General features: G+C 46.0%; 1 protein-coding gene across 3 annotated transcripts in view; it reads right to left on the bottom strand.

Moving 5' to 3' along the window:
• Nucleotides 1-14,883: 14,883 nt before the first annotated feature.
• LOC109885250 (guanine nucleotide exchange factor VAV3) overlaps nucleotides 14,884-23,423 on the bottom strand; it is a 218,414-nt gene continuing 209,874 nt past the window's right edge. For 2 of the 3 annotated variants that reach the window (XM_031836407.1, XM_031836406.1), the window contains exons 26-27: nucleotides 16,185-16,336; nucleotides 14,891-15,941 (exon numbers count right to left, since the gene is read on the bottom strand). In XM_031836407.1, coding sequence (XP_031692267.1) covers nucleotides 15,897-15,941; nucleotides 16,185-16,336 — 197 coding nt within the window. In that variant the 3' untranslated portion in view covers nucleotides 14,891-15,896. Of the gene's footprint in view, nucleotides 15,942-16,184; nucleotides 16,337-23,423 lie in introns of all 3 variants that reach the window. The other variant, XM_031836405.1, reaches the window with a different exon arrangement.

The following is a 23,423-nucleotide window of genomic DNA, read 5'->3' as shown; positions in this document are numbered from 1 at the left end:
TATTCCACGGTAGTTATTGGGGTCAAATTTGTCTCCACTTTTGTGGATTGGAGTGATCAATCCTTGGTTCCAAATATTGGGGAAGTGCCAGAGCTGAGGATGATGTTAAAGAGTTTTACTATAGCCAGTTGTCATTTTTTGTTGGTATATTTTATAATTTCATTTAGGATACCATCAACACCACAGGCCTTTTTGGGTTGGTGGGTTTTTATTTTGTCCTGTAGTTCGTTCAAGATAATTGTAGAATCCAATGTGTTCTGGTCGTCTTTAATATTTGATTGTAAGATTTCGATTTGATCATGTATGTTTTTGCTGTTTGTTTTTTGTTATAGAGCCAAAAAGATTGGAGAAGTGGTTTACCCAGACATCTCCATTTTGGATAGATAACTCTTTGTGTTTAGTTTTTTTCAATTTTCCCAAAAGTGTTTAGAGTCAATGGATTCTTCAATTACATTGAGCTGATGTCTGACGTGCTGTTCCTTTCTCCGTAATGTATGTCTGTATTGTTTTAGTGGTTCACCATAGTGAAGACGTAGGCTCAGGTTTTCTGAGTCTCTATGTTTTTGGTTGAACAGGTTTCTCAATTTCTTACTTAGGTTTTTGTATTCTTCATCAAACCATTTGTCATTGTTATTAATTTTCTTCGGTTTTCTGTTTGAAATTTAAAAATTTGATAGGGAAGCTGAAAGGTCAAATATACTGTTTAGTCTTTCTACTGACAAGTTTACACCTTCACTATTACAGTGGAACGTTTTACCCAGGAAATTGTCTAAAAGTATTTTGTTTTTGCCTAATTGTTGTCTGGTAGGTTTCTACACTACATTCCTTCCTACTACAGCATTTCTTAATATTACTCAGTTCCTTTGGCTTTGATGCCTCATGACTGAGTATTGCTCTGTTCAAGTAAAGTGTGATTTTGCTGTGATCTGATAGGATGTTCACAGTCAGTCCACTGACTCCCCTAAGAGACTCTGGGTTGAGGTCAGTGAAAAAGTAGTCTACAGTACTACTGCCAAGAGATGGGTGGGATGTGGGGGTGAAACCCCTCTCTCATCTCCCTGGTCTATGGGTGGGATGGGGTGAAACCCCTCTCTCATCTCCCTGGTCTATGGGTGGGATGTGGGGGTGAAAACCCCTCTCTCATCTCCCTGGTCTATGGGTGTGATGGGGTGAAACCCCTCTCTCATCTCCCTGGTCTATGGGTGGGATGTGGGGGTGAAACCCCTCTCTCATCTCCCTGGTCTATGGGTGTGATGGGGTGAAACCCCTCTCTCATCTCCCTGGTCTATGGGTGGGATGTGGGGGTGAAACCCCTCTCTCATCTCCCTGGTCTATGGGTGTGATGGGGTGAAACCCCTCTCTCATCTCCCTGGTCTATGGGTGTGATGGGGTGAAACCCCTCTCTCATCTGGTCTGTGACTGGGATGGGAGGGTGAAACCTAGACAGGGATCAGTTTTATCAAAATTAGATAATGGTATTTATTCTCGGAGCGCGCTCCCATAGAACCACGAACAACAGTTAATATACAAAATATGACGTCATTGGTTGTAGAATGAATCTCCTCCTCTCGACCAAGACAAAGCAGGTTCAAAAGTTTATTCCAACCCTCTAGCGCACACTCCTGACACACACTATATCAAGATTAACTTCTGAAGTCTCACCATTATCTATCACTATTTAGCAGACAGTTCCAGAGAACGGAAAACCTGGAGAGGCTCTCGCTGTCTTATCTAAACGTCACAGAGTTACAGCTGAGTGGGTTCAGACACAGGTTAACGATCCTTTTTGCTTACTTAAAACCCACAACCCATTCCTCCCCAACCTAGTTGGAATGCTGTTTATTATGTTTAATTACTCCTTGTTCATGCTACATAATCCCTTCCTTATGAACTAACAGTATTAATCAGATATTGTAAAACAGGGTAGAGTTTAATTAGTTATAGTTCTATTTAAATGTAGATATTGTTTAGTCATTATTCATAAAATTCCTATCAGAAACCCCTCTCTCATCTCCCTGGTCTGTGACTGGGATGGGGGGTGAAACCCCTCTCTCATCTCCCTGGTCTGTGACTGGGATGGGGGGTGAAACCCCTCTCTCATCTCCCTGGTCTGTGACTGGGATGGGGGGTGAAACCCCTCTCTCATCTCCCTGGTCTGTGACTGAGATTGGGGGGTGAAACCCCTCTCTCATCTTCCTGGTCTGTGACTAAGATTGGGGGGTGAAACCCCTCTCTCATCTTCCTGGTCTGTGACTGGGATTGGAGGGTGAAACCCCTCTCTCATCTTCCTGGTCTGTGACTAAGATTGGGGGGTGAAACCCCTCTCTCATCTTCCTGGTCTGTGACTGGGATGGGAGGGTGAAACCCCTCTCTCATACCTCTGGTCTGTGACTAAGATGGGGGGGGGGGGATGAAACCCCTCTCTCATCTCCCTATCTATGACTAAGATGGGGGGGGGGGGATTAAACCCCTCCCTCATCTCCCTGGTCTGTGACTAAGATGGGGGGGGGGGGGGGGGGGGGGGTGAAACCCCTCTCTCATCTCCCTGGTCTGTGACTAAGATGGGGGGGGGGGGGGGGGGGGGGGGGTGAAACCCCTCTCTCATCTCCCTGGTCTGTGACTAAGATGGGGGGGTGAATGAATAGCATTACACTAACGCTATATTGTGACACACCACTGAATACATCTCCATAGAATGACCATCTCTTCTGTTTTCTAAATGATCTGTTCTCTCTTCCCTCTGTCATTGGCCTGCTAACAGCATATTCCTTTGTTTAGCCATTTACCTCCTCAGATGCACAACAATTAGCCAAATGGAAGTCTGGAACAGGCACTCCAGTGGCTGAGATTCAAATCTACTGTACGTGAAAATAACCTCTCCTTGAAAAACAAGAGCCTTTCCAACAATAAAGACGACATAAGGAATCCTACTTCGGCTGAAGCTAATTTAAAAACAGGAAACGTTTAAGCAGCTATCAGAGAGAAGAAGAAAACAGACACTGTGATGATATATATATATTTTTAAAGCAATATGCACATGTTTATTGTGTGATATTTACATATCTACAGTATGACACAGCACTACGCTGTGATGATACACACTGACACAGATTGCACCGCTACGGGTTAGTTAGGCCACAGTGGCAGGTTACCATGGTGTTTAGACTCTAGACCAAAGGGGTGGGTAACCCTGCTCTTGGAGGGACGCAGGCACTTCATGTTTACAACTTAACCAACCTGGAAGATCAGGTGTGTTGAATATAGGCAATCACTTGAACTGATCCATTAACTAAGTGTCACGGTGTGGTGCCGAGTCGGGACAAAATGATGCAGCACCTACAACACCCCAGGAACATGGTTCCCTACCCTCGACCATGTCAAGTATAGCTACAGTATATTATACATATTTTGGCTTCATGAAGGATGGTAGAACAATGTGAACAATGCAACATTCAGAGTACCATAACTGAGAGACACGGGTACAGACAGCAGACAGTTCTTTTGTTGATCGAGGACTCTCTAGTCCCGTTTATACCTGGCGCTAGCATACGTCCTTTTTGTCCTGATTTTGTCCTCATTCTAATTGAGCACAGAGAGATAGAGACAGAGAGAGGGACAGAGAGAGACAGAGAGAGAGACAGAGATAGAAAGAGAAAGAGAGAGAGACAGAGAGAGGGACAGAGAGATAGAGAGAGAGACAGAGATAGAAAGAGAAAGAGAGAGACGGAGAAATATGGATGTAGTGGGTGTTCTTGGTGAGGAGAGATAGTGTAAAGATCAGATCACTGATAACCTTTTGGCTTTATTATGTTCTCTCTGTGTAGAGGATATAGGATACAGAGACACACAGGGGAGGAAGAAGCCCTGCTAGTGTAAACCTCTTACTGTCAACAGGGAGAGTAGATCCCTAGATCCCGTGCATAGAGAGACTGTTCCTATCTCTCTGAGGGTAAGTAGATCCCTAGATCCCATGCATAGAAAGACTGTTCCTATCTCTCTGAGGGTAAGTAGATCCCTAGATCCCATGCATAGAAAGAATGTTCCTATCTCTCTGAGGGTAAGTAGATCCCTAGATCCCGTGCATAGACCGACTGTTCCTATCTCTCTGAGGGTAAGTAGATCCCTAGATCCCATGCATAGAAAGACTGTTCCTATCTCTCTGAGGGTAAGTAGATCCCTAGATCCCATGCATAGAAAGACTGTTCTTATCTCTCTGAGGGTAAGTAGATCCCTAGATCCCATGCATAGAAAGACTGTTCTTATCTCTCTGAGGGAAAGTATATCCCTAGATCCCATGCATAGAAAGCCTGGTTGCAACCTGAAAGGTTATCACTGTTGTGTCTATGGTGCCTAAAGCATCTCCTGATGTGTTTGAACATCCCCAGCCCACACTGTTATAGGAAGAGACAATAGATAGAACATGAGGAAAGTGGTAGAGGAGAGACAGGCAGAGAACAAGGTGGAGGAGAGACAGGCAGAGAACGAGGTGGAGGAGAGACAGGCAGAGCACGAGGTGGAGGAGAGACAGGCAGAGCACGAGGTGGAGGAGAGACAGGCAGAGCACGAGGTGGAGGAGAGACAGGCAGAGAACGAGGTGGAGGAGAGACAGGCAGAGAACGAGGTGGAGGAGAGACAGGCAGAGAAAGAGGTGGAGGAGAGACAGGTAGAGAACGAGAGGGGGAGAGACAGGCAGAGAACGAGGTGGAGGAGAGACAGGTAGAGAACGAGAGGGGGAGAGACAGGCAGAGAACGAGGTGGAGGAGAGACAGGTAGAGAACGAGAGGGGGAGAGACAGGCAGAGAATGAGGTGGAGGAGAGACAGGCAGAGAAAGAGGTGGAGGAGAGACAGGCAGAGCACGAGGTGGAGGAGAGACAGGCAGAGCACGAGGTGGAGGAGAGACAGGCAGAGCACGAGGTGGAGGAGAGACAGGCAGAGAAAGAGGTAGAGGAGAGACAGGCAGAGAAAGAGAGGGGGAGAGACAGGCAGAGAACGAGGTGGAGGAGAGACAGGCAGAGAACGAGGTGGAGGAGAGACAGGCAGAGAACGAGGTGGAGGAGAGACAGGCAGAGAAAGAGGTGGAGGAGAGACAGGCAGAGAACGAGGTGGAGGAGAGACAGGCAGAGAAAGAGAGGGGGAGAGACAGGCAGAGAACGAGGTGGAGGAGAGACAGGCAGAGAACGAGGTGGAGGAGAGACAGGCAGAGAAAGAGGTGGAGGAGAGACAGGCAGAGAAAGAGGTGGAGGAGAGACAGGCAGAGAAAGAGGTGGAGGAGAGACAGGCAGAGAATGAGGTGGAGGAGAGACAGGCAGAGAAAGAGAGGGGGAGAGACAGGCAGAGAACGAGGTGGAGGAGAGACAGGCAGAGAACGAGGTGGAGGAGAGACAGGCAGAGAAAGAGAGGGGGAGAGACAGGCAGAGAACAAGGTGGAGGAGAGACAGGCAGAGAAAGAGAGGGGAGAGACAGGCAGAGAACGAGGTGGAGGAGAGACAGGCAGAGAAAGAGGTGGAGGAGAGACAGGCAGAGAACGAGGTGGAGGAGAGACAGGCAGAGAAAGAGGTGGAGGAGAGACAGGCAGAGAACGAGGTGGAGGAGAGACAGGCAGAGAACGAGGTGGAGGAGAGACAGGCAGAGAACGAGGTGGAGGAGAGACAGGCAGAGAAAGAGAGGGGGAGGAGAGACAGGCAGAGAACGAGGTGGAGGAGAGACAGGCAGAGAACGAGGTGGAGGAGAGACAGGCAGAGAAAGAGAGGGGGAGGAGAGACAGGCAGAGAACGAGGTGGAGGAGAGACAGGCAGAGAACGAGGTGGAGGAGAGACAGGCAGAGAACGAGGTGGAGGAGAGACAGGCAGAGAAAGAGGGGGGAGAGACAGGCAGAGAAAGAGGTAGAGGAGAGACAGGCAGAGAACGAGGTGGAGGAGAGACAGGCAGAGAACGAGGTGGAGGAGAGACAGGCAGAGAACGAGGTGGAGGAGAGACAGGCAGAGAAAGAGGTGGAGGAGAGACAGGCAGAGAAAGAGGTGGAGGAGAGACAGGCAGAGAACGAGGTGGAGGAGAGACAGGCAGAGAACGAGGTGGAGGAGAGACAGGCAGAGAAAGAGGTAGAGGAGAGACAGGCAGAGAATGAGGTGGAGGAGAGACAGGCAGAGAACGAGGTGGAGGAGAGACAGGCAGAGAACGAGGTGGAGGAGAGACAGGCAGAGAAAGAGGTGGAGGAGAGACAGGCAGAGAAAGAGGTGGAGGAGAGACAGGCAGAGAAAGAGGTGGAGGAGAGACAGGCAGAGAAAGAGGTGGAGGAGAGATGGGCAGAGAAAGAGGTGGAGGAGAGACAGGTAGAGAAAGAGGTAGAGGAGAGACAGGCAGAGAAAGAGGTGGAGGAGAGACAGGCAGAGAACGAGGTGGAGGAGAGACAGGCAGAGAAAGAGGTGGAGGAGAGACAGGCAGAGAAAGAGGTGGAGGAGAGACAGGCAGAGAAAGAGGTGGAGGAGAGACAGGCAGAGAACGAGGTGGAGGAGAGACAGCCAGAGAACGAGGTGGAGGAGAGACAGACAGAGAACGAGGTGGAGGAGAGACAGGCAGAGAAAGAGGTGGAGGAGAGACAGGCAGAGAAAGAGGTGGAGGAGAGACAGCAGAGAAAGAGGTGGAGGAGAGACAGGCAGAGAACGAGGTGGAGGAGAGACAGGCAGAGAAAGAGGTGGAGGAGAGACAGGCAGAGAAAGAGGTGGAGGAGAGACAGGCAGAGAAAGAGGTGGAGGAGAGACAGGCAGAGAACGAGGTGGAGGAGAGACAGGCAGAGAAAGAGGAGGAGGAGAGACAGGCAGAGAACGAGGTGGAGGAGAGACGGGCAGAGAAAGAGGTGGAGGAGAGACAGGCAGAGAAAGAGGTGGAGGAGAGACAGGCAGAGAACGAGGTGGAGGAGAGACAGGCAGAGAAAGAGGTAGAGGAGAGACAGGCAGAGAAAGAGGTGGAGGAGAGACAGGCAGAGAACGAGGTGGAGGAGAGACAGGCAGACAAAGAGGTGGAGGAGAGACAGGCAGAGAAAGAGGTGGAGGAGAGACAGGCAGAGAAAGAGGTAGAGGAGAGACAGGCAGAGAAAGAGGTGGAGGAGAGACAGGCAGAGAACGAGGTGGAGGAGAGACAGGCAGAGAAAGAGGAGGAGGAGAGACAGGCAGAGAAAGAGAGGGGGAGGAGAGACAGGCAGAGAACGAGGTGGAAGAGAGACAGGCAGAGAACGAGGTGGAGGAGAGACAGGCAGAGAAAGAGGGGGGGAGAGACAGGCAGAGAAAGAGGTAGAGGAGAGACAGGCAGAGAACGAGGTGGAGGAGAGACAGGCAGAGAACGAGGTGGAGGAGAGACAGGCAGAGAAAGAGAGGGGGAGGAGAGACAGGCAGAGAACGAGGTGGAGGAGAGACAGGCAGAGAACGAGGTGGAGGAGAGACAGGCAGAGAAAGAGGGGGGGGAGAGACAGGCAGAGAAAGAGGTAGAGGAGAGACAGCAGAGAACGAGGTGGAGAAGAGACAGGCAGAGAACGAGGTGGAGGAGAGACAGGCAGAGAACGAGGTGGAGGGGAGAGACAGGCAGAGAAAGAGGTGGAGGAGAGACAAGCAGAGAAAGAGGTGGAGGAGAGACAGGCAGAGAACGAGGTGGAGGAGAGACAGGCAGAGAACGAGGTGGAGGAGAGACAGCAAGAGAAAGAGGTAGAGGAGAGACAGGCAGAGAACGAGGTGGAGGAGAGACAGGCAGAGAACGAGGTGGAGGAGAGACAGGCAGAGGAAAGAGGTGGAGGAGAGACCAGGCAGAGAAAGAGGTGGAGGAGAGACAGGCAGAGAAAGAGGTGGAGGAGAGACGGGCAGAGAAAGAGGTGGAGGAGAGACAGGCAGAGAAAGAGGTGGAGGAGAGACAGGCAGAGAACGAGGTGGGAGGAGAGACAGGCAGAGAAGAGGTAGAGGAGAGACAGGCAGAGAAAGAGGTGGAGGAGAGACAGGCAGAGAACGAGGTGGAGGAGAGACAGGCAGAGAAGAGGTGGAGGAGAGACAGGCAGAGAAAGAGGTGGAGGAGAGACAGGCAGAGAAGAGGTGGAGGAGAGACAGGCAGAGAACGAGGTGGAGGAGAGACAGGCAGAGAACGAGGTGGAGGAGAGACAGGCAGAGAACGAGGTGGAGGAGAGACAGGCAGAGAAAGAGGTGGAGGAGAGACAGGCAGAGAAAGAGGTGGAGGAGAGACAGGCAGAGAAAGAGGTGGAGGAGAGACAGGCAGAGAAAGAGGTGGAGGAGAGACAGGCAGAGAAAGAGGTGGAGGAGAGACAGGCAGAGAAAGAGGTGGAGGAGAGACAGGCAGAGAACGAGGTGGAGGAGAGACAGGCAGAGAAAGAGGAGGAGGAGAGACAGGCAGAGAACGAGGTGGAGGAGAGACGGGCAGAGAAAGAGGTGGAGGAGAGACAGGCAGAGAAAGAGGTGGAGGAGAGACAGGCAGAGAACGAGGTGGAGGAGAGACAGGCAGAGAAAGAGGTAGAGGAGAGACAGGCAGAGAAAGAGGTGGAGGAGAGACAGGCAGAGAACGAGGTGGAGGAGAGACAGGCAGACAAAGAGGTGGAGGAGAGACAGGCAGAGAAAGAGGTGGAGGAGAGACAGGCAGAGAAAGAGGTGGAGGAGAGACAGGCAGAGAAAGAGGTGGAGGAGAGACAGGCAGAGAACGAGGTGGAGGAGAGACAGGCAGAGAAAGAGGAGGAGGAGAGACAGGCAGAGAACGAGGTGGAGGAGAGACAGGCAGAGAACGAGGTGGAGGAGAGACAGGCAGAGAAAGAGGTCGAGGAGAAACAGGCAGAGAAAGAGGTGGAGGAGAGACAGGCAGAGAACGAGGTGGAGGAGAGACAGGCAGAGAACGAGGTGGAGGAGAGACAGGCAGAGAAAGAGGTGGAGGAGAGACAGGCAGAGAACGAGGTGGAGGAGAGACAGGCAGAGAAAGAGGTGGAGGAGAGACAGGCAGAGAAAGAGGTGGAGGAGAGACAGGCAGAGAACGAGGTGGAGGAGAGACAGGCAGAGAACGAGGTGGAGGAGAGACAGGCAGAGAAAGAGGTGGAGGAGAGACAGGCAGAGAACGAGGTGGAGGAGAGACAGGCAGAGAACGAGGTGGAGGAGAGACGGGCAGAGAAAGAGGTGGAGGAGAGACAGGCAGAGAAAGAGGTGGAGGAGAGACAGGCAGAGAAAGAGGAGGAGGAGAGACAGGCAGAGAACGAGGTGGAGGAGAGACAGACAGAGAAAGAGGTGGAGGAGAGACAGGCAGAGAAAGAGGTGGAGGAGAGACGGGCAGAGAACGAGGTGGAGCAGAGACAGGCAGAGAAAGAGGTGGAGGAGAGACAGGCAGAGAAAGAGGTGGAGGAGAAAGATGTGCTAATGCTGCTGCTATCTGGTGGTGGCTAACCTGCACTGCAGGTAAAACACAATAGAGTAGGGGTGGGTGGATGGATAGGGACATTTCACAATGAAACCTGTACACACACACACCATTATATTCTATGAGTATAATTCCAAAATAAACATGTATAATTGAACACATATCTTCTTTTACACATTTCATCATATCAAGACATTATCCAGATGCCTTGCACATCAACAAAGAAAACACATTAGTAATGCTGGAATATGAGTTGCCTAATAAAAGCCTGATAATGCCATTGGGGTGGGAAACCGTTCAGATCAGCACAGAGGATAACGCTTTAAAGTCTCTCACTCCACTGATTCCTTGTTACAGTCCAAACCCTACTTTCCCTTGAGACGTACAGTGTAGTAAAAAAAAAACAATTTCCCAGCATTCCAAGGACCAGAGTCACATCATAATGCATTTTGTGTCACAATGACCAGCATGAACACACAGAAGAACCACAGGAAGACAGCAGGAGTGCACCCAGGAGGGCACCCAGGAGGGCACCCAGGAGTGCACCCAGGAGGGCACCCAGGAGTGCACCCAGGAGTGCACCCAGGAGGGCACCCAGGAGGGCACCCAGGAGGGCACCCAGGAGGGCACCCAGGAGTGCACCCAGGAGTGCACCCAGGAGGGCACCCAGGAGGGCACCCAGGAGGGCACACCACACCAAAACGTTATGCAACAGAAGAATGCGAAAGGTCGTCCCATCCTGTTTCAGTTCAGATTGTTTTTTCCGTTTAGTGCCTAATGAATATGACCCACGGGACAGGGGATACCTCTTCATTATAGTTATATACCTTGATAATTTAATATGCTTTGTTCCCCAATATAATATTTATAATAATATATACATCACGTATGTACTTTGTAATCATGTCATATTATATTATGGAGCATCTATGGATATGGCTGTGCCGTGTGTGTGTGTGTGTGTGTGTGTGTGTGCGTGTGCGTGTGTGTGTCTTGCCAGCCGCTCTCCTCCCAGTGGTAAACCACCTCCCAGACGTCACCACTTCAACAACCACCGTACAGAACTTTCATCAACACATTGAGACGCTGATACACCTGTCAGTCAAGGTCAGGGGGATTCAGACATGGCGAAACAGGTCCTTGTGACAGTGCATTCTCCTAACATTAATCCCATTCTCCTAACATTAATCCCATTCTCCTAACATTAATCCCATTCTCCTAACATTAATCCCAATCTCCTAACATTAATCCCAATCTCCTAACATTAATCCCAATCTCCTAACATTAATCCCAATCTCCTAACATTAATCCCAATCTCCTAACATTAATCCCATTCTCCTAACATTAATCCCATTCTCCTAACATTATCCCATTCTCCTAACATTAATCCCAATCTCCTAACATTAATCCCAATCTCCTAACATTAATCCCAATCTCCTAACATTAATCCCATTCTCCTAACATTAATCCCATTCTCCTAACATTAATCCCAATCTCCTAACATTAATCCCAATCTCCAATCTCCTAACATTAATCCCAATCTCCTAACATTAATCCCATTCTCCTAACATTAATCCATTCTCCTAACATTAACCCCATTCTCCTAACATTAATCCCATTCTCCTAACATTAATCCCATTCTCCTAACATTAATCCCATTCTCCTAACATTAATCCCATTCTCCTAACATTAATCCCAATCTCCTAACATTAATCCCATTCTTCTCACATTAATCTCATTCTTCTCACATTAATCCCATTCTTCTCACATTAATCCCATTCTCCTAACATTAATCCCATTCTTCTCACATTAATCCCATTCTTCTCACATTAATCCCATTCTTCTCACATTAATCCCATTCTTCTCACATTAATCCCATTCTTCTGACATTAATCCCATTCTTCTGACATTAATCCATTTCTCCTGACATTAATCCCATTCTTCTGACATTAATCCCATTCTCCTGACATTAATCCCATTCTTCTGTCATTAATCCCATTCTCCTAACATTATTCCATTCTTCTGACATTAATCCCATTCTTCTGACATTAATCCCATTCTTCTGACATTATTCCCATTCTTCTGACATTATTCCCATTCTCCTAACATTAATCCCAATCTCCTAACATTAATCCCAATCTCCAATCTCCTAACATTAATCCCAATCTCCTAACATTAATCCCATTCTCCTAACATTAATCCCATTCTCCTAACATTAACCCCATTCTCCTAACATTAATCCCATTCTCCTAACATTAATCCCATTCTCCTAACATTAATCCCATTCTCCTAACATTAATCCCATTCTCCTAACATTAATCCCAATCTCCTAACATTAATCCCATTCTTCTCACATTAATCTCATTCTTCTCACATTAATCCCATTCTTCTCACATTAATCCCATTCTCCTAACATTAATCCCATTCTTCTCACATTAATCCCATTCTTCTCACATTAATCCCATTCTTCTCACATTAATCCCATTCTTCTCACATTAATCCCATTCTTCTGACATTAATCCCATTCTTCTGACATTAATCCATTTCTCCTGACATTAATCCCATTCTTCTGACATTAATCCCATTCTCCTGACATTAATCCCATTCTTCTGTCATTAATCCCATTCTCCTAACATTATTCCCATTCTTCTGACATTAATCCCATTCTTCTGACATTAATCCCATTCTTCTGACATTATTCCCATTCTTCTGACATTATTCCCATTCTCCTAACATTAATCCCAATCTCCTAACATTAATCCCATTCTCCTAACATTAATCCCATTCTTCTCACATTAATCTCATTCTTCTCACATTAATCCCATTCTTCTCACATTAATCCCATTCTCCTAACATTAATCCCATTCTTCTCACATTAATCCCATTCTTCTCACATTAATCCCATTCTTCTGACATTAATCCCATTCTTCTGACATTAATCCATTTCTCCTGACATTAATCCCATTCTTCTGACATTAATCCCATTCTCCTGACATTAATCCCATTCTTCTGTCATTAATCCCATTCTCCTAACATTATTCCCATTCTTCTGACATTAATCCCATTCTTCTGACATTAATCCCATTCTTCTGACATTATTCCCATTCTTCTGACATTATTCCTATTCTTCTGACATTATTCCCATTCTTCTGACATTAATCCCATTCTCCTGACATTAATCCCATTCTTCTGTCATTAATCCCATTCTCCTAACATTATTCCCATTCTTCTGACATTAATCCCATTCTTCTGACATTATTCCCATTCTTCTGATATTAATCCATTTCTCCTGACATTAATCCCATTATTCTCACATTAATCCCATTCTTCTGATATTAATCCATTTCTCCTGACATTAATCCCATTATTCTCACATTAATCCCATTCTTCTGATATTAATCCATTTCTCCTGACATTAATCCCATTCTTCTGACATTATTCCCATTCTTCTGACATTAATCCCATTCTTCTGATATTAATCCATTTCTTCTGACATTAATCCCATTCTTCTGACATTATTCCCATTCTTCTGATATTAATAAATTTCTCCTGACATTAATCCCATTATTCTCACATTAATCCCATTCTTCTGATATTAATCCATTTCTCCTGACATTAATCCCATTATTCTCACATTAATCCCATTCTTCTGATATTAATCCATTTCTCCTGACATTAATCCCATTCTTCTGATATTAATCCATTTCTCCTGACATTAATCCCATTATTCTCACATTAATCCCATGCTTCTGATATTAATCCATTTCTCCTGACATTAATCCCATTCTTCTGATATTAATCCATTTCTCCTGACATTATTCCCATTCTTCTGATATTAATCCATTTCTCCTGACATTAATCCCATTCTTCTGATATTAATCCATTTCTCCTGACATTATTCCCATTCTTCTGATATTAATCCATTTCTCCTGACATTAATCCCATTCTTCTGATATTAATCCATTTCTCCTGACATTATTCCCAATCTTCTGATATTAATCCATTTCTCCTGACATTAATCCCATTCTTCTGATATTAATCAATTTCTCCTGACATTATTCCCATTCTTCTGATATTAATCCATTTCTCCTGACATTAATCCCATTCTTCTGATATTAATCCATTTCTCCTGACATTAATCCCATTCTTCTGACATTAATACTATTCTTGTCTGTGGTAACTACGGCATGATATATTATACTGCCTGTCTGAGTGGGTATTTCAGCGTCTGTAAAGTTATTATTCCCTTGCTAAATCCCTCTCATTAGAGGATTAACAAGGATAGAAGGCACTGCTTGGAATGTCTACTGGAAACCCTCTTCAGGGGAGAGGGGAGGGGGAGAGTGGAGGAGGGGGAGAGGGGAGGAGGGGTACAGAAAGAGAGAGGAGGGGGAGAGGGGAGGAGGGGGAGGAGGGGGAGAGGGGAGGAGGGGTATAGAAAGAGAGAGGAGGGGGAGAGGGTAGGAGGGGTATAGAAAGAGAGTGAGAGAGATAAAGAGAGACAGTGAAATACGGAGAAAGAGAGTGTCCTCAAAGCTCATCACTAAAACTAAGGATCCTGGGACTAACATCTCCCTCTGCAAATGGATCCTGGACTTCCTGACAGGTCGCCTCCAGAAGGTGAGGGTAGGCAACAACACATCTGCCACGTACTCCCTGTTCACCCACGACTGCATGGCCAAGCACGACTCCAACACCATCATTAAATTAGCTGATGACACAACAGTGGTAAGTCTGATCAATGACAACGATGAGACAGCCTATAGGGAGGAGGTCAGAGACCTGGCAGTGTGGTGCCAGGACAACAACCTCTCTCTCAATGTGAGCAAGACTAAGGAGCTGATTGTGGACTACAGGAAAAGGAGGGTCGAACAGTCCCCCATTCACATGGTGGAGCGGGTCGAGAGATTCAAGTTCCTTGATGTCCACATCACCAACAAACTAACATGGTCCAAACACAGTAACAACGCCGTGAAGAGGACACCACAATGCTTTTTCCCCCTCAAGAGACTGAAAAGATTTGGCATGGGTCCCCAGATCCTCAAAAAGTTCTACAACTGCACCATCGAGCGCATCCTGACCGGTTGCATCACCGCCTGGTATGGCAACTGCTTAGCAGCTGAAGGTAAGGCGCTACTGAGGGTAGTCCATACAGCCCAGTTCATCTCTGGGGCCAGGCTTCCTGCCATCCGGGTGCTCCGGAGTTCGGTCTAAGGCACTGAGGCGTCAATACATTCTCTGTTTTTTTTACTTTAGTTTATTCAGTAAATATTTTCTTAACTCTATTTCTTGAACTGCATTGTTGGTTAAGGGCTTGTAAAGTAAGCATTTCACGGTACGGTCTACACCTGTTGGTTAAGGGCTTGTAAAGTAAGCATTTCACGGTACGGTCTACACCTGTATTCGGCGCATGTGACAAATATATTTGGTTTGATTTGATAAGGAGAAAGAGAGCAGAGAGAGAGATATTATACAGGTATATAGACATAATATGACATTTGTAATATCTTTATTATTTTGGGATCTTCTGTGAGTGTAATGTTTACTGTTTATTGTTTATTTCACTTTGTATATTATCTACCTCACTTGCTTTGGCAATGTTAACACATGTTTCCCATGTCAATAAAGCCCCTTGAATTGAATTGAATTGAGAGAGAGAGAGTCGTAGGGTAGCATGGCATCACTAGCTTGTTCAAATCAACACACAGCGACAGCCCCGTACCCAGCCTGCTGAACAGCTGGAGAGTTGAGAACATGGGGAGGCTAATAGCAAAGACAACACAACACCGTGAGGTTTGTAGGGGAGAATGTGTGTTGTGTTTCAGTTATTGTAATCTGTGGGGAGTGGTTTGGGAGGTGTTTCATGACAGCGTTTCCAGCCGTGTGTGTGTGTGTGTGTGTGTATGGGGATGCCGCTGCATCAAGTCATCAATAATCACCAAGGTAAGTGGAACAGAGCAACACAGGCAGGTCAGGACAGACGAAGCCCTGCGGTGTGGCAAATCCCTGCCTCCTCTCTCAGTCTCTTCTCTCGCTCTCTCTTTTCTCTTTCCCTTTAGACAGTCTTAGCTATGTCCTGAGTGGTGCAGATGGATGGATGGATGAACGGATGTGCAGCATTTAAGAGACAACCTGCAGTAGCTGAGTTAGGGGAGAGAGGTGGAAGTGAGGGAGAGAGGGATGGACGGAAGTAGGGATCTTGGTTCTGGCAAAGGTCCTACCCATGCTGACAGCCAAGTCTGTTGAAGAGGCAGACCAGAGAGAACCAGTCACTATTCCATCGACGAACCCTCTATTCTCCCAGGAGGATTCTGGGTCGTTATTGAGGCAACAGCCAATAGGAGGGTCAACCATAGAATGTCAAGTTCTCAGCAAGCAATCAGATAAACCATAGAATGTCCAGTTCTCAGCGAGCAATCAGATAAGCCATAGAATGTCCAGTTCAGGCCGAACAGCCAATCGGTTCACTCTGTCGGTCTCTCTGTATTTTCCTTTTCTCCATGACTCATTCCTCTCCTTCCTCCACGTAGGTAGATGGAAACCAGCCCACCTGCAGAAGAAAATAAGAAAGTCAATGAGAATTAAAGGGGGAGTAGTGTGTACGGGTGTGTGGGTGTGGTGTGGACTCATTCATGTATTGTATAACATAAAAAAAAAAATAATATCACATTGCACATTGGTTGTTTTGTATGTGACTCTCTCTCTCCGACTCATATAAATATATATATATATAAATAACAGACAGGTGATTGACTGGAGAAACTGATTGGTGTCTGGGGGGGGGGGCACTCACCCTGCCGTTGACCTCTCCCCTCCACCAGCCATTGGCTCCTGATTTGGTGTAGATCTTAACCACGTCTCCCTCCTGTAGAGACAGCTCTCTGGTGTCCCTGGAGCTGAAGTCATAGCGGGCTTTCGCCACACCTATCACCTTAGGGGTGAACACTGTGGAGAAAGAGAGAAGGGGGAGGGGGAGCGAGAGAGAGTAAGAGAGGGAGAGAGAATTGGCGAGGGCACTAGAACAGTCTGCAGCATCCGGACTCACCCAGCTAGAATCTGAAGTCAAATGTCTACTGTTTGCTGATGATCTGGTGCTTCTATCACCAACCAAGGCCTACAGCAGCACCTAGATATTCTGCACAAATTCTGTCAGACCTGGGCCCTGACAGAAAATCTCAGTAAGACAAAAAAAACGGTGTTCCAAACGAGGTCCAGTCGCCAGGACCACAAATACAAATTCCATCTAGACACCATTGCCCTAGAGCACACAAAAAACTATACATACCTTGGCCTAAACATCAGTGCCACAGGTAACTTCCACAAATCTGTTAACGATCTGAGAGACAANAGCGAGCAATCAGATAAGCCATAGAATGTCCAGTTCAGGCCGAACAGCCAATCGGTTCACTCTGTCGGTCTCTCTGTATTTTCCTTTTCTCCATGACTCATTCCTCTCCTTCCTCCACGTAGGTAGATGGAAACCAGCCCACCTGCAGAAGAAAATAAGAAAGTCAATGAGAAATTAAAGGGGGAGTAGTGTGTACGGGTGTGTGGGTGTGTGTGGACTCATTCATGTATTGTATTAAACATAAAAAAAACATAATATCACATTGCACATTGGTTGTTTTGTAGATGTGACCTCTCTCTCCGACTCATATAAATATATATATATATAAATAACAGACAGGTGATTGACTGGAGAAACTGATTGGTGTCTGGGGGGGGGGGCAACTCACCCTTGCCGTTGACCTCTCCCTCCCACAGCCATTGGCTCCTGATTTGGTGTAGATCTTAACCACGTCTCCCTCCTGTAGAGACAGCTCTCTGGTGTCCCTGGAGCTGAAGTCATAGCGGCTTTCGCCACACCTATCACCTTAGGGGTGAACACTGTGGAGAAAGAGAGAAGGGGGAGGGGGAGCGAGGAGAGAGTAAGAGAGGGAGAGAGAATTGGCGATGGCACTAGAACAGTCTGCAAGGCATCCGGATCACCCAGCTAGAATCTGAAGTCAAATGTCTACTGTTTGCTGATGATCTGGTGCTTCTATCACCAACCAAGGCCTACAGCAGCACCTAGATATTCTGCACAAATTCTGTCAGACCTGGGCCCTGACAGAAAATCTCAGTAAGACAAAAAAACGGTGTTCCAAACGAGGTCCAGTCGCCAGGACCACAAATACAAATTCCATCTAGACACCATTGCCCTAGAGCACACAAAAAACTATACATACCTTGGCCTAAACATCAGTGCCACAGGTAACTTCCACAAATCTGTTAACGATCTGAGAGACAAGGCAAGAAGGGCCTTCTATGTCATCAAAAGGAACGTAAAATTCAATTAGACCCAACCAAATCATGAGAAAAAAAAGATAATTACTTGACACGTTGCAAAGAATTAAAAAAACACTGAGCAAACTAGAATTCGATTTTGCCCTAAACCGAGAGTACACAGAATACCTGACCACTGTGACTGACCCAAAATTATGACTCGGTGAGCATAGCCTTGCTATTGAGAAAGACGCCGTAGGCAGACATGGCTCTCAAGAGAAAACAGGCTATGTGCCCACTACCCACAAAATGAGGTGGAAACTGAAGCTGCACTTCCTAACCTCCTGCCAAATGTATGACCATGTTAAAGACACATATTTCCCTCAGATTACACAGACCCATAAACTCCCATATCTACTGGGTGAAATTCCACTGTGTGCCAATCACAGCAGCAAGATGTGTGACCTGTTGCCTCAAGAAAAGGGCAGTAAAGAACAAACACCATTGAAAATACAACCCATATTTATGTTTATTTTTCCCCCTTTGTCCATGACATTTTGAAATGTCTTTATTCACCCTTCTCTCTCTCTCTCTCTCTCTCTCTCTCTCTCTCTCTCTCTCTCTCTCTCTCTCTCTCTCTGTCTCTCTCTGTCTCTCTCTCTCTCTCTCTTCACCCCCTCTCGCTCTCCCTCTCTCCCTCTCTCTCTCTCTCTCTCTCTCTCTCTCTCTTCACCCCCTCTTTCTCTCTCTCTATCTCTTCACCCCCCTCTCTCTCTCTCTCTCTCTCACCCCCCTCTCTCTCTCTCTCTCTCTCTTCACCCCCTCTTTCTCTCTCTCTTCACCCCCCTCTTTCTCTCTCTCTCTCTTCACCCCCTCTTTCTCTCTCTCTCTCTCTTCACCCCCTCTTTTCTATCTCTCTCTTCACCCCCTCTTTCTCTCTCTCTCTCTCTCTCTCTCTCTCTCTCTCTCTCTCTCTTCACCCCCTCTTTCTCTCTCTCTCTCTCTCTTCACCCCCTCTTTCTCTCCCCTCTCTCTACCCCTCTCCCTCTCCCCTTTTCTGTCTCTCTCTCTCTGTCTATTTCTCTCTCTACCCCTCTCTCTCTCTTCACCCCCTCTTTCTCTCTCTCTATCTCTTCACCCCCCCCCTCTCTCTCTCTCTCTCTTCACCCCCTCTCTCTCTCTCTCTCTCTCTTCACCCCCCTCTTTCTCTCTCTCTTCACCCCCTCTTTCTCTCTCTCTCTCTTCACCCCCTCTTTCTCTCTCTCTCTCTCTTCACCCCCTCTTTCTATCTCTCTCTTCACCCCTCTTTCTCTCTCTCTCTCTCTCTCTCTCTCTCTCTCTCTCTCTTCACCCCCTCTTTCTCTCTCTCTCTATCTCTTCACCCCCTCTTTCTCTCTCTCTCTTCACCCCCTCTTTCTCTCCCCTCTCTCTACCCCTCTCCCTCTCCCTTTTCTGTCTCTCTCTCTCTCTCTGTCTATTTCTCTCTCTACCCCTCTCTCTCTCTTCACCCCCTCTTTCTCTCCCCTCTCCCTCTCTCTACCCCTCTCCCTCTCGATTTTCAGCCTCTCTCTCTCTCTCTGTCTATTTCTCTCTCTACCCCTCTCTCTCTCCCCTTTCTCTCTCTCTCTATTTCTCCCTCTCGCTCTCTATTTCTCTCTCTGTCTGTCTCTCTTTCTCCCACACACATGGATGTTATCCTCTCTTTTACTCCAAACAGTCTGAGGGAGATGTTGAGGCATACACAATCACATCACTCCCTTTTCTCTCTTCTCTCTTATCCCAGCCCCATTTAAAGGAACGATTTGTGCAAAGCCGGGGCACATCCCATCCAAATGAAGTGTCTGTTTTGATTGTGGCCTGGATTGTGTCAACAGCATAATCCACACTCATACGGGTGGCTGGTTTAATTATAAACTGGACCCTTTGAAGGGAGGAACATTTGAAGGTTCCTTCAATCTGTCTCTTCTTGGATGCTGTGCTATCTTAAACTGACCATAGACTGTATCTTATTGGATGATAAATTATCTTCAACACACTACAGACTATGTTATCTTCAACACACTACAGACTATGTTATCTTCAACACACTACAGACCACATTATCTTTAACAGACCACAGACTACGTTATCTTTAACAGACCACAGACTACGTTATCTTTAACAGACCACAGACTACGTTATCTTTAACAGACCACAGACTACGTTATCTTTAACAGACCACAGACTACGTTATCTTTAACAGACCACAGACTACGTTATCTTTCACAGACCAAAGACTATGTTATCTTTAACAGATCAGAGAATATGTTATCTTTAACAGACCACAGACTATGTTATCTTTAACAGATCATAGAATATGTTATCTTTAACAGATCATAGAATATGTTATCTGTAACAGAACAAAGACTATGTTATCTTTAACAGATCATAGACTACGTATAAAACAAATCCCGCCCCTCCAGGAACGTCTTCCTTCAAGCTAAGGATCCAGATCTCGTTCTGTGTGTGTGTTAATTTAAGCACACCATTCTTTATTCTAACATAGCTGCTGCTCACACTCCCCCTCCCTTCATGTTTCGATCTTTACTCCTCTCTTCTGAACCCCTTATGATGTCTCTGCCTCTTATTTCTGAACAGCTGAAAAAAACCTGCAGCCTGATTTTAACAAAGTTTGGACACACCGACTCATTCAAGGGTTTTCCTTTATTTCTTGTACTATTTTCTACATTGTAGAATATTAGTGAAGACATCAAAACTATGAAATAACACATATGGAATCATATAGTAACCAAAAAAGTGTTAAATCAAAATATATTTTATACTTTAGATTCTTCAAAGTAGTCACCTTTTTGCCTTGATGACAGTTTTGCACACTCTTGGCATTCTCTCAACTAGTTTCATGAGGTAGTCACCTGGAATGCCTTTCTATTAACAGGTGTGCTGTGTTATAACTTAATTTGTGGAATTTCCACAAGTGAAGGGAGGAGGTGAGAGGAAGAGAGCGCATAGATGTGAGAAGGAATACAAAGTGGCTGCTATGAAAGTGATCTGTGTTTACGTGTGATCAGGGGTATATTCATTTCACCGATTCTGTTGTAAAACTTTTCTTAAACATAAGCAAATAGAACTAAACTAGGATAAACATACCTGGATTTGTCAAATAGAAACTCTAATTTGCAACAGTTAGACTAATGATTAAAATCTAGATAAGCTAGATGCAGGCAAGAGTTTGCAAGGCGGTTTTGAATGTGTCACTGTCTGTCACCTCAAATTTTACTCTCGACATGTGTGCATCTACGTTGTCAACTTTCATTCATACGCTAGGTTGCAGCAACCTCATGATGGGTATAGGGATAATTGTAGAATCATGTAGTAGTCTAAACCTATCGATGTTACATTGAACTGGGTGAATGGAATATGAATGACTGTCATCCAATATGCTGTAGTAGAAATAAGGACATACTCATGAGAAAAATAAATCATCCTCCCTCATCTTAAATGGCACCGACCGCCACTGTTCACTATATGTATGTGGACACCCCTTCAAATTAGTGGATTCGGCTATTTCAGCCACACCCGTTGCTGACAGGTGTATAAAATCGAGCACACAACCATGCAATCTCCAAAGACAAACATTGGCAGTAGAATGGCCTTACTGAATAGCTCAGTGGACTTTCAATGTGGCCCTGTCATAGGATGCCACCTTTTCAACAAGTCAGTTCGTAAAATGTCTGCCCTGCTAGACCTTCCCAGGTCAACTGTAAGTGCTGTTATTGTGAAGTGGAAATGTCTAGGAGCAACAATGGCTAAGCCATGAAGTGGTAGACCACACAAGCTCACAGAACGGGACCGCCGAGTGCTGAAGAGCGTAATATGTAAAAAAAATAAAAAATCTGTCATCGGTTTGCAACACTCACTACCAAGTCCCAAACTGCCTCTGGAAGCAACATCAGCACAAGAACTGTTCACCGGGAGCTTCATGAAATGGGTTTACATGGCTGAGCAGCTGCACACAAACCTAAAATCACCATGTACATTGCCAAGCATCGGTTGGAGTGGTGTAAAGCTTTTGGATTCTGGAGTAGTGGAAAAGCATTCTCTGGAGTGATGAATTACTTTTCATTATCTGGCAGTCTGAGGGACACATCTGGGTTTGGCAGATGCCAGAAGAACGCTAACCGCCCGAATGCATAGCGCCAACTGTAAAGTTTGGTGGAGGAGGAATAACGGTCTGGGACTGTTTTTCATGGTTCAGGCCCCTTAGTTCCAGTGAAGGGAAATATTAATGCTACAGCATATAATGACATTGTTGATAATGCTGTGCATCTAACTTTGTGGCAACAGTTTGGGATAGGCCTTTTCCTTTTTCAGCATGCACAAAGTGAGGTCCAGACAGAAATGGACCTGTTGAGATCTTGTTGAGATCGGTGCGGTAGAACTTGCCTGCACAGAACCCTGGCCTCAACCCCATTGAACAACTTTGGGATGAATAGGAACGCCGACTGCAAAACAAGCTTAATCGCCCAACATCAGTGCCCGACCTCACTAACGCTGAATGGAAGCAAGTCCCTGCAGAAATGTTCCAACATCTAGTGGAAAGCCTTCCCAGAAGAATGGAGCAAAGGGGGGACCAACCCCATATTGATGCCCATGATTTTGGGATGAGAAGTTCGATGAGCAGGTTTCCACATTCTTTTGGTGATGTAGTGTATTTGTGTAAAACATGTAAATAGCTGCAGGTAGCATACTCCCCTCCTAAAAAAATTATATTAAATTGTGCTTATGATTACTAAGACAGGGAATGCAGTAGTTAGAAAAGTTGTGTGTAAGTTTGTAGGCTAAACAGACTATAACGCAAACGTCTAGCAAGCCAAAGGTCGCGTGTTCAAATCTCATCATGAACAACTTTACCGTTTGAGCTAAATAACAACATTTTAACTACTGACTAATGTTTTGCTACTTCGCAACTACAGGACTTAGCATGTGAGCTAACCCTTCCCCTAACCCTAACCTTAACCCTTTAACCAAACTCCTTATCTTAACCCTAACCTTAACCCTAATCCCTAGCTAAAGTTAGCAAGCGAGCCAACATTAGAATTAGCCACCTAGCCAACGCTAGCCACAATAAATTGGAATTCATAACATAACATACATTTTCAAATTCGTAGCATATTGTTATTTTTGCAAATTCATACCATACTGTATGATACAAATTGTAATTTGTAACATATCATACGAAATGGATGATGGACATCCACAAACTAATACATACCATACTAATTGGAGTGTCTCGGATCTACGTACAAAATATATCTAAATGCTATGAGACAAAGTTGGTGTGTGTGAGAGAGAGAGAGTGCCAGACAACCTCTGTCTGCTGCTGATGTGAAATACCTTGACTGAAATACCTGTATGCCTGTCTGCCTGTCTGCCTGCCTGCCTGTCTGCCTGTCTGCCTGGCTGCCTGTCTGTGAGCTGCAGTCATGCACACAGTAAGATAACAAAGGAAAAAGACAGATACGGAGCTGGAGCTGGTTAGCTCTGCTGGGTACATGGCAGGTTTGGCCTGTAATACTACTGCTGTAGTGGAAAAATGCTTCACTGACCTGACAGCTTAAATAGGCTGATTTGATTGGTCTGCAAAGCTGTCTGTCAGAGTCACTGAGGTGTGATATGATGACCCAGTTAAGGTCAGTCTATTTGGCCCGCCTCATTGTCTTGTCACATGGTCCTAACACACACATGTGAAATAACACTATGATTGCAC

This window comes from Oncorhynchus kisutch, linkage group LG11 (genome assembly GCF_002021735.2).
Source record: "Oncorhynchus kisutch isolate 150728-3 linkage group LG11, Okis_V2, whole genome shotgun sequence".
Lineage (NCBI taxonomy): Eukaryota > Metazoa > Chordata > Actinopteri > Salmoniformes > Salmonidae > Oncorhynchus > Oncorhynchus kisutch.
Note: the sequence above shows the minus strand (reverse complement) of the source record. Positions and strands in the feature narration are given on the sequence as shown.